The sequence below is a fragment of the Carya illinoinensis genome, chromosome 7, assembly GCF_018687715.1.
Source record: "Carya illinoinensis cultivar Pawnee chromosome 7, C.illinoinensisPawnee_v1, whole genome shotgun sequence".
Classification (NCBI taxonomy): Eukaryota; Viridiplantae; Streptophyta; class Magnoliopsida; order Fagales; family Juglandaceae; genus Carya; species Carya illinoinensis.
In genome coordinates this window covers 30,633,027-30,645,789 of record NC_056758.1, presented here as the reverse complement: position 1 = coordinate 30,645,789, position 12,763 = coordinate 30,633,027, and the positions used below count along the sequence as shown (strand labels likewise).

The following is a 12,763-nucleotide window of genomic DNA, read 5'->3' as shown; positions in this document are numbered from 1 at the left end:
AATTTATCATGCCTATTATATGTTGCAATTCCTATCAAAAAAATTAATATTACGCTATTTGTCTATGTCTTGATATAATAGCAATTGCTTCTGAGTTTCCCACAACGGTTCTCTCCGCGTCTACCCCTGCTTTGCGCAGGGTAGCGACCCTAACAAATATTATTCACAGCGAAGAGTACCCTTTCTCTTCACCCTTTTCCTAATGGAAATGAATCCTGCAGACACCATCCTCGGCGTCGAGAATGATACTAAAGACCAGGATCCTATCCCTGATCAGAACTGCATCAAGAAGGCTCCCGGTTGTGCGGGTCAGAAAAAGAAGCGCGGTGCAGTGCAGCTTCTTAAAGCAGCATCGTTTATACTGCGCAGGCCTAAGAAGACGAAATCCTTTCGCACCAGCCCGCACGATCGCATCAACCAGGTCCAGGCGGGCAGGTCATCCATGCCATCGTCCCCAATGGCGCCCGAACAATCAGATCAGGATGTCCGGTCCCCCGTATCTCGTTCTGGCTATAGCTCCTCTTCGTGTTCTGAAGTCAGTGCGAGCCGGTACGCGTCCGCCGTTAACCTCCAGGAGCTCGATCGGATCGAGGATAATGACGATGGTGATGATGAGGCTTACGCCGACTGTGGCGGGGACGAGATGATCGACGCGAAGGCCGACGAGTTCATAGCTCAGTTCTACAGACAGATAAGGCTCCAACGCATGAACTCGGCTGATCGTCGTTACCATGATATGAAGCAGAGGTCAATTGGTTAATTGAGGGGTGGAGAGAGAGAATTAACGTGTGTGGTTATATATAATGCATGAAAGTCTGCCTACTTCTCAAAGTTCTTGTGCATGCATGCATCATTTTTCCCCCCGTCCAAGTCAATTTTCATATTTTTACGTTCCGTTTTTCATGGTGAAATTGGACCAAAAGTTGGCCAAAGAGTTCGGTTTGTTTGAACGGGTGAAGATATGGAAGTAGATGCAGATAATACAACGACGAGAATTTGAAGAAAGGAATGGAGCTGTTGGATGAACAAGAAATTGAAGGAAATAAAATTAAGTTGTTTCTATTCTCTTAGTGATGTCCTTTTTGTACTTGTAGGCCGTGTTAATTCCATCGATGTCTAGGTTGATATTGGATTAATTAATTCATGACTTGTATATATATGCAGGTCTTATGTCCATTAATTTTATATATAGATTTGCTTAGTTTGTGAGTTTCTGGGGGAAGTTATTGTTTTTTATGTTCTTTTCTTTCTCCAGCATTCTTTTAAATTGGCAATTCGGAGGCGGCATGCATGCATCAGAGAAGGATGCACCGTGCACGGAGGGGCCGCGGATGATATTGCTTCTAGCTGATTTTTCTTGTATATTCTATATATATGTAATAATATATATATATATATATATATATATATATATATAATATATTAGCCCTCACGCATAGAGAAATTGCGCGCCATGCTGCATCCATTGATGATGTAACATTACGACCGAGTAATTAAATGCAATACATGTCTTATGTTTTCCTCTCTTTTCTGGGGTCTTGACAATCGAATTCATAACCTTCTCTAGCTGGTTCCTCGATCGAGATGATCAGCATATCAGAAAGGAGGCAAAGCGATGATCAGAATGCTATATTATATATATATAAGTAAGAAATGAAAATTATTATTATGAATAGTTTGAAATATATATTTATATATAATCAAGCCAATATATATATATATCTTATAGTTTGAAAAATAACACTCGATCCGCACGTCTTTTCATGACATATAGATCATTATATACTCAGTACATGATCTCAAGCAAAATTCCCATAAATCTGAAGGATGACCGTCAATTGGGTGGTTCAAGAATCGACGTTTTGGCTACACATTAATTAATTATCACCATCACCGCGTGATATCTATTTCCAAATGCTAAACATTATTAATTTGGCTGCATTAATGAAAGCTTGCCTTGAATTTATATGCAATATAATATAATATATATATATATATAGAAAATTTTACATATTACACTCTCATGATCATCTTACTATATATAATGAAAGCTTACCTTTAAGTTCTTCTTCTGTATAAAAATAAATTAAAGATGATCATCGACTAAAGTGTCACATTTTATATATAATATGCAGCAGATCGATTACATGGTATACCTAATGATCAGAAAGATCGAAGAATAAGAATTTTAATGGTATATAATTAGCTAACATATAGTACCATATATAGTATTTGTAATTTGTTACGTTACGTTACGAGCGAGATGCATGGTTGATTGTGGAAGCAAAGCTAATTAAAATCTCTTAAATATAGAATAGACTGTCGCAGCTGTCTTATAACAAAAGCCAATGAGCTGGGCCGCTACTTAGCTAGCTTTCTCCGAAGTTATACTCCACATCCATAAAACAAATTAATTATCACTCTAATTAAAGTAGCTGGAATATTAGTGAGAAAAGCCAGCTTCCTCAACCAAACGTACAATAATGAGTTAGAAAACAAACATGGACAAATTAAAGATATTGTACATGATGATGCATGCATCGTAATGCTATACAAGTCTCGTACATATCTTTTATAAAAATATGAATCCCTTTAAAAAAAATATATACTCTTTTATAATGAGTCCACTTTTTCACAAAAAGCTTACAGCTTGTCTATTAAGATTTGTACAAATTAATCATTAATTCTCATTATCATAACTATTCAGCTGTAAATTAAAGTGCATGAAGATTAATGAACCATGCTATATTGGTTAAATAGCAATGATATTCATTAATTAATTCTTTTATGAAGAAATAATTTATATAGGCTGAAGAAGATTGAATTTAAGCTTAGCTTCCTCCTCCTGTAAGTGTGAAGTTTGAAAATTAAAGTAATTAATAACTAATCGAACAAACGCTATGCGCCGGACATTTTTTCTATTTTTAATTTAATTCTATTCCTCTTAAACATGATTTTTCTTATTACTAATTTTAATGAAATACATATAAATGAAAGAAGATAAAATATTGTGATAATGAATGATTTTATTATATATGAACTTTTAAATTTTACTCTTTTAGTTTGATTTAAATGATTAAGAGAAAGAAATGGCGTGGCTTAGTATATATATACGTAGAAAAAGAGCAGCTTTGTGCTTCACTAATTATATGGTATAATATGTATATATATTATATATATACAGAGAGAGAGAGAGAGACAGAGAGAGAGAGATTCTTTATTAAGCGTAATTTCATATATAGGATCAGATTGAAACCAATATCTAGAAGTACTGATTGCTTAGAGCTTGATTCTTGTGATCACCTACTATTTAGCTGTAAAATGACGACAGCACCTTATTATGAAAGTAACATATATAATTTATTGTGGGTTGGATAAGACGGCTACCTACAATAGATCAGTTCGAACACAACGACGGACATTAAGATTAGTAAGATTGTTCATCCGGATCTAGATCTGGCTATACCCAAATCCATATTTGGATATCAATGCAATTTAGGCACTTGTCTATATTAGCCGAGTTATCCGACCTTATACGTGTATCCCGTTACCAAGGTTAGAACCTTCAACGATAGAAAAGTGAATAATTAAATATCTTTATAAGGTTATAAACTTATTTGTATGACCATCTTTAACTATCAATTAAGATTATTTAATCATCAATAATATCAATTTTTAGCTATTAATTAAGACCATTAAACCATCAATTAAGATCTATCTTTAGCCATCAATTAAAAATAAAATTATACCTACTCCTTTATACTTATATATATATGGGTATCATTCACTTGTATATGATAGGGCTGTACAGAAAAACCGACAAACCGGTCGGAACCGATCAGACCGGTCGCCGCCGCACGGAACCGGCCGAAACCGTCAGAGAACCGGTCGGCCGGCGGTAGGATTTAAGCCAAACCGACGTCGGCCGGTTCGGTTCGCGGTTCGCCCAGGGAAAAACCGCTGAACCGGCCGACTATATTATTTATATTTTTTTTGAAAATATTACTTATCTAAACGGCGCCGTTTCACTCATTTAAGTGGAACGGCGCCGTTTAAATCCTGTGCATTAAAAACATCACCTATGGAACGGCGCCGTTTAACTTAAACTTAAGTGAAACGGCGTCGTTTTAGGACTCAATAGTTAAAAAAAATAATAAAAGGAACGGCGCCGTTTAACCCTAGGGTTAACACAGCGCCGTTCCTCTTCCCTTCGTCTTCTTCTTCTTCTTCTTCTTCGTATCTCTCTCTCTCACCAGCCGCCGCTCCTCTCTCTCTCTCTCTCTCTCTCTTCCCTTCGTCTTCTTCTTCTTCGTATCTCTCTCTCTCACCAGCCGCCGCTCCTCTCTCTCTCTCTTTCTCTCTCCCTTCGTCTTCTTCTTCTTCTTCTTCGTATCTCTCTCTCTCGCCAGCCACGCAGTCACCGTGGTCTCTCGCTCTCTCTCACGGCGCACACAGCCATCGACGACGCCGACGAACCGACCGGAGTTACGCCGAGACCGAGGACGACGGTTTCCTCCCCTTCTCCGGCCGGTTTCGGTCGAGATTTTCAGATGTTTCGACATATCGGTTCGGTCTCGGTTTTTGTCCAAAACCGAAACCGATATGTCGGTTTTCACCCCTAGTATATGATCATATTTTTGCATTGAATAACAATTATTTCTCTTACAATATCCTATTTCTCTTGCAATATCATTTATTTTTTAGTTTCATAACACGTTATCAGGACGAGATTTTGTTGATTCTGAAACTAGTAGTATTCTATTTCAAGTAACTTTTTCAATATATTATTTGCAATCCTCAAAGTGAATATTAAATATTATATTCCTTATTATTATTTGATAAAATTCTATGTTTATTCACATAGTTTATATACAAATTTTATTTATTTTTTATACTTGTTATGAATTATTGATGATAAAAGTTTTCTTGGAATAAAAATTGAGCATCCCTGAATGATCGCTCTAAACCAATAATTTTATTGAATATCTCATAATAAAAGATCTATTGATTCTGTGAGATAGTTTAAATGAATGATACGTGTATCAAAAGCTCATTATGATTAATGCACATGAAGTTAAATAATTGAAACTATGTAGAGAAAAGACATTAAAGAATATATGTTTAAAATGAATGTCTCGAATGCGCTCCTTAAAAAGAAATATCGAGTATAAAAGTTCACAATATATCTAAATGTATATCTGGTATTCTAGTAGCTAAACAAAATAATGAGTTTTTGTTAAGAAATTATTAGTTACGTCCTACTATTTTCATATCATTTCTTAAAACGAATGGTATTGGATTTATATCATTCTTAGAAGAGAATGGTGCATTGTTTCAAAGAAACTAAGAGTTTGGACGTGGTAATGAATACCTTTATAGTACTTCTATGATTTCGAGTCAGGAGCTCGTATTGGAAATACTACCAGCTTTCTCTTTAAGATGATATTATATAACTCTTGAATCAAATATTATGATGCATCAAAAGTGATATGATTCAAAATATTTGTATATTTTTCATTATTAACTTGATCATCCGAAATCAATTACGATAAGTCAAATAATTTTCATATGGACGTCTTTAAAAGAACCAGAAGATTCTTTTACTATAAAGTCTTCCCACCATGAACAGAAAGAAAAATTTGCTTGAAACAAATAAAATGAAATAATTCAATGTTATTTTAATTATCATAGGTGAACTAGAAGTTCAGATGATAATTAATTTATGGATGCAATAAGATAAAGATGTCTTATATTTTATCTGTTAAAATTTTAGCGATGATTGAAGTTCTCGTATGACAATTAAGAAATTTAGCAGTCTAATGAACATAAGACATGTCTAAAAGCGTGGAAGACATATTGATACAAAATATAAAGCATCCCAAAAGAGAAAAGTACAAAGAAAAGAAATTGATGCTCCTGAAGAGGTCGTACCCACAAAACAAGCAATAAGATCCATCCAAACTTTTTGAACAAAATTCTCTCATAATAAAAACTCATGAAGAGTATAATCCTCTTGAAGAGTACCTCGTGAAGTGATTTTTCTTAAAATGTCTTCCCTTGAATAGGGACAGGTACCTGAAAATAATAAGATCTCGATATATTTCATGAGTATTTGTTATATTCTAGATAGAAATAAAACCGTTGTCGACAACGTATTTTCATATAAGATGGCACTTCGCATTACCAGAAGTAATGAAGAAAGTGAGCCAAGAACCGTCGAAAAATACTGACGTAAAAATATTGGCCAAAATAGAAAAAAACAATTCCTGCAGAATTGATATCACTAGTAAAATGTGATACATATGGACTTGTAGTCCAAACACTTAAGAGGTGATGCTTGTTGAATATCAGTGAGTATTTGTATAAAGGAAATGAAAATGTGATAAATAAATCACGAGTCGGTTTCTCGCAGAAATAATATTGATATGTTTTTGAAGTGAATGAAATTATCTTGAGGTTTTTATTAGCTTGATAGCTACCAAGAGTTTGGGTATACATAATTAACTACATATTTATATGGATCACTAAATATGAAATGTATGAAGCATATAGTCCTGAAGTATTTATTCTATCAAGTTTTAAAAATCTTTATATGATCTAAAACAATCCAAACGCACGTGGAATAAGCTATTTTCCATATATTTTCAGTATCTAGATTAGTTTTTATTGCAGTTTATTTAGATAATTTAAATGTCATAGAGACTTCAGAATAGCTCATGAAAAATGCACATATTTGAAATATAAATTAGAAACCATTTCGGCTTTGAGGGGGAGATGAATGAAATTATTAGTTTTAAAATACCATCTCTTAAATGCAATTAGTATTTCAGATTCATATTATGGTTTTGTAATAAATGTGCATTATTAAAGGAGAAATAAAATGAAACATTAGAATATCTACCAGAAGATAGAAACACAATATAAATATTTGTGAAATATTATTTTATTATCTCGAAACAAAATTACAGAAATTTGAGACTCTTCGTGTAACAGCCCGCTAGAAATTCAATTGTAAAATTTCTATTAAGTTTAGGAACCTCGTGAAAACCCCATAAGTTTTCACGAATCCATTAATCGTATAGGTTTTTGTCTAACTACATAGTTAGTGTTATTATTTACTATGGTATCAGAAGTGTGTTTTTGATTATTGGAGATAGTTAGAAGTGTCAAAATGTATTATGGTTTGTGCCATTAGACTCGGAGGGTTATTTAAAGTCTTATGGCGCAATAACATTTTTTCATATTTTCGGACAAAACGTCTGTTCAAAACTGTAGATATTATTGGATAAAAAGAAATATCTTGAGGTAATTTTCATGAATATTATTGGGTAAAAATATTTTGAATTGATTTTTATAGATATTATTAGATAAAAATATTTTAAGTTATTTTTTTGTAGATACTATTGGATAGAATATTATGAGATAATCTTTTATAGATATTTTGGGTAGGAGAAAACTACACTCAACTCCAGCCTCATCTCTTCCATATCTCATCCATAAGTATTTCCAGCCACTTCTCCCCACGAAATTATCTTCATTTACACTTTCCATTGAAAGAATATCAAACACTCTCTCTCGGACAGCTTTTAGAAGGTCTTTTGCACACCCATTTCGAAGCTTTTGTAAGTGTTTTATCATAAAATCTCATTCATATAAGTTGTTCTTTTTTTAGTCTAGTTTACATGGATATCTTATTTGTCCCATTTGAATATCATTTGGTCAGTCAAATATTGTGTAAACTATAGAAAGGTCACTCTGGGAGATAAACTGGAGAATATGTTATAGTTTGGAGTTTTTGACCAAGCTAATGGATAGATATTGGTCCGAAATTTTTATGGAGTATTGTTAACATGTATATGTGACTATTGGTTGAGGATTTTTACATGATTAAAGGTTTTGATGAAAGATTTTCTTAGATTTAGAAACTTAGAAACTGGAAGAAGAAAAACAGTTTCTGTTTTGAGAAAGTTTAACTCTTTGTTGGTCTAAACCTATTCTAATGACTTTAATAATTTTATTTGAGGATCCTAAGTATCTTATATACATGTTATATTATTATTTTGAAGATATTTTATGTTAGTTTCAAAGATATGAAATTTTATGCAAAGAGATATTCAAATAAACCAAAGTGTGGATATTCTTGGCTAAATTTATGTTTTGGTTAATTTCTAACCATGTGATCTTGAATTAGAAGCTTATATATGTTTTAGGACATCTTTTTAAACCATGTGATGGTTTGGTTTGAAGATCATATATTTATAAGTCATAGATCAAGAGATTTATCAAAACTAGTTGAGGAAAAAGTTTCTGTTTTTGGACTAAGTGTAAAACCAAAAACTCCAAATGTTATTTTGTGATTTTGGTGACTTTAGTTTGATGATTTAAAGCATGGTTGATGTTAAGATGATATTATGAATATGTTAGAAGTAAGATTTGATTTTTGAAATTCTTGGAAATGTTTTGATTTAAGGTCAAAACTTGTAATTCAAGTGCTTGGATCTTTTTACAAAACAGTTTGGTGTTAATTATTAGCTTTTTCTAAATGGATGTTTTAAGTATGGTTTTGAACTTAAGATTGGAAGATGTTTGTTGCAAAATTTTGGTTTAAGCATGAGTTTTGAAATTGGAAGGAATTGCAACAAAAATCAAGGGAAATGGCTTATGGATGTTTCGGCCATAGTGTGTTATTCATAGTTGTGTTTTGTTTTAAATTTTTCTGAGTTGATATTTAAGTTTAGGACAAAATTTACATGAGGAATGTAAATATTGGAAACTTTTGAAGTTAGTATGCAAAATCCTTAAGTTACGGGTAAAACGGTCATTTTCCCACATGTAGAGAGTAAAATGAAAATTTTACTCTTTAAGTTAGTATTTTCCATATTTCAAATTATTAGTGATTTAGTTCTAATTTTTAGAATCACTAATTACAGTTCCTCGTGGTCGCACTTGAAGTTTTATAAGAAATGCGAAAATCGAGGTAAGTTAGCTTTTAACTTACTAGCAGTCTATTGTGTATGTGTGCTAAGTAAAGGAACTGCAGTATATGTATGTGTGTTATCATATATGTCATGCCATGCCAAATTATCACGCAATTGTCTATTATACAGAATTTATTTTGTCATCAATTTTTATCTGTTACATAATATATTCTGTCATGTATTACTGTACCTTACAAGTACATCATGCTAAGCATGTCATCTATTACATGTATGTCAAGTCATGTAATATTTACTGTTGCAAGTATGTCATGTTAAATATGTTATCTATTATATGTTATGCCATGTTACGAAATGTTTCTATCTCAAGTTGGTCATGTATTTCAAGTTATGTTCAAATCACATTATGTTACGTCAGAGCTTCAGTCATTTCGTATTCCAGTCACGTTTCATCTTGATTACTTATGTATGGGGTCACAGCAATTGTGGCGCATACACTACGTGAGACACATCAATTGTGACACGTAGAATACATGGGGCCACAACAACTGTGGAGTATGTATTTAAGCAGTTAAAGAATAAGTTTGCGTAGAATACATGGGGCCACAACAACTGTGGAGTATGTATTTTTCATGTTAATTCAAGTTTCAAAGCAAGTTCATACTAAGTCAAGTTTCAGATCAAGTTCATGTCAAGTCAAGTTCAGTTCATGTTTCAATTTAAGTTATGTCAATTATGCTATGTTGTACGCCAAGTTATGCTTTAATTACTTATGAATTTGATTATGCATTTATGTTTTTACTGTCATCCATGCATTATTAGCTTGTGTGGAAGTTTTTTTGTTAACTTACTGAGATTTGTAATCAAATCTCACTTTGGTAGTCCCAACTACCATTCCCCCCGAATGGTAGATCTTGTTACAGGACCTGAAGGAGAATCAGGAACTGATCAACTAGACACAGTTGACTAAGCGATGGTGCGACATAAATGTTAATATAGTAATTAACGTAAATTACTACTTGTACGATTGAGTTACATATCTAGTACTTTTTGGATCATAACCATTTTGGACTAATGTTGTGATCCTAATTGTTCAATGGATTTTTATGTTTGAAGTATGTTTTAAGCATTTGGGATATTTTCAATTTGGTGCATAGTATTGCTAAAGAAAAAATTTATCCGCTGCGAATATTGCATATTGTTATATGCATGTTAGGAATATTGCATCTTATATGTCATGAACGGGGGCAGGTAACCTTGTGTTGCATGTCTCGACGCTTCAAATGTCCATCCGATTCCAAACGGAATTTGGGGGCGTCACACTTCGCCTCATTCTTTAAACGATCTTGCTCTTCAAAAAATTACATGACATCTTTGTCTAAAGGAGTAGGCAATCGAAAAGAAGAGTCAAGTAACGATTTTAAATTCCTATTCTCTTACTTTATTTCTCCTATCTTCATGTTTGATTTCAGAAGAAATCGCTGAAGGATAGAAATTTTCTTGTTGAGTTTGTCAACCTCACAAGTTTTGGATTGTAGTCGTTAAGAGAATGCGATAATGGTTGGTAAGTATCGGGTACCGAGGCTTACAAGCTCATAAATAACATCATCATCTGACTTATTAATCAGATCATTATTGTCTTGCATTATAGCTCCTACAGTAGAAGCAGAAACAACTGGTGAACACGGTATAGAATACCTTATATATTAATCACGATAAGATTGATGGGTCATTGCAGAATAAGAATGCAGAAAGAGATTGCAGAGTAAGAATACAAACTAATTACAGAAAAGTGAAGAAGATGGGATGCGAATGAAGATGAGCTGAATATTTCTTTTATAGAGAAAATTATAACAACAAGACAAAAGTATATATATTGATAGAAGATACGCTAAACACAGATATCCTATAGTTATTTACTAGGCCGTGAAATTAAAAGCAGCTTGCCCCTACTCTATTTGAAGTTAGACATTTTCAGATATTCACGGGGAGATTAAATGTAGTTTGTCCTTATTCTCTAAACATTTAGACTTCTTCAAATATCCGTTGCTGCTGATTCTGAAGATCACGGGCATACTATTTTAGCGCCTTATTCTCCTCCTTCAGTTTCTTGTTCTTACGACTCTTCGCAGAGAGCTTCGAACACAATTAAGATATTTGGTTATTGAATTGGTTGACCTCATTCACTTAGCTAATAACCTCCGAGACATTGTCGTAACAAAGGCAGAATATTGAGAACTAAGAAATCTTGATTCTGAAATGACATCAGAATAACTCCTTCCAGATAATTGAATCTCTGCTCCTATCATAAGAGCAATATCCTCATGTGAATAAAAAGAAGGATAAAGCATCTCTATTGCTTCACAGTGTCTCTCGTGAAGCATATCTCTACAAAGGATAAGAGATGTAGCATCATAGTCATGCGGCGCTTGACAACTCCAGAAATGTTAAAAAAGCTTGAGGTGCTTGTCTAGTCTAAAAAGGTGGCCACCGATTTTATTGAATATGGAGATTAACGGTTTAATTTTGATGACTTCTCCACTAACTATATTATTTATAAGAATTCCAAAAAATCACAATTCTATAAGAGTAGTGAATTTAATGTTAAAAAGAACTTGAATCAATATGGCGAATTTGTTTACCAAAACATTACCAACTGCATCATTTAAAGAGTTGGTACACAATATTGAGATGTATCAACGCAAAGACCTTTCACTATAAAGTCTTGAAATATTTTTATATGGACAAAACTCATTCCCTGAGTACTTCAATGGTTACTCGATAATTTGATGAGCAAAAAGATTCATTTCATCCTTGTGAAGACGATGAAGAAATTCTTAGTCCCGAAGTACCTTATCTCAATGCAATTGAAGCCCTTATGTATCTTACAAATTGCACTCGGTCTGATATTGCATTTTCAGTTAATTTACCTATAAGATATAGTTTCACACCAACTCGAAGATATTGAAATGATATTAAACATGTCATTTGTTACCTCTGAGGTACGATTGATATGTGATTATTTTATTAATATGGATCAAGTCCACAATTAGTCGGATATGCGGATGCAGATTATCTTTCAGATCCACATAGAAAGATTATTGCAATTCATGAGGAGAAATGCAAAATTAATGTCAAGCAAATACGATCAAGTGATAATATGATATATTTATTTACTAAATCATTACTAATTACAATATTTAAGAAGATTGTACAGAACATTGGAATGCGGAGACTTGAAAACATTTTATCATGCACTTTTCAGGGAGAGTAATGTCTTGAAGACTTGTGCTGGTTGTACTCTTTTTCCTTCATTAAGGTTTTATCCCACAGAGTTTCTTTTGCAAAGTTTTAATGAAGCAATTTTAAAGCACTTAGAGATATACATGAATATTGTACTTTTTTTCTTTCGCCATTGATTTTTTCCCACTGGGTTTTTCCTTGGCAAAGTTTTAACGAGACATATTCTTTATGTATGGTCATCCAAAGGGGAAGTGTTATAAACTTATTTGTATGACCATCTTTAACCATCAATTAAGACCTATCTTAGACAATCAATTAAGACTTAAGTTATACCTACTCATTTGTACTCTTATATATATATATATATATATATATATATATATATGTATCATTCACTTGTATATGATCATATTTGTGCATTAAATAACAACCATTTCTCTTGCAATATCTTCTTTCTCTTGTAATATCATTTCTCTTTTAATTTCATAACATATAATTATTAATTGATATATATCTATATATATATATTATATATATATTGATGCATTAGGTCACAATCACCAACTTCACTGGTAATGAAAATA

General features: G+C 32.7%; 1 protein-coding gene across 1 annotated transcript; it reads left to right on the top strand.

Moving 5' to 3' along the window:
* Window positions 1-208: 208 nt before the first annotated feature.
* On the top strand, window positions 209-760 carry LOC122316316. Its single transcript, XM_043132848.1, has one exon. It carries the CDS (start codon window positions 209-211, stop codon window positions 758-760), a length of 552 nt encoding a protein of 183 aa, XP_042988782.1.
* Window positions 761-12,763: the final 12,003 nt, after the last annotated feature.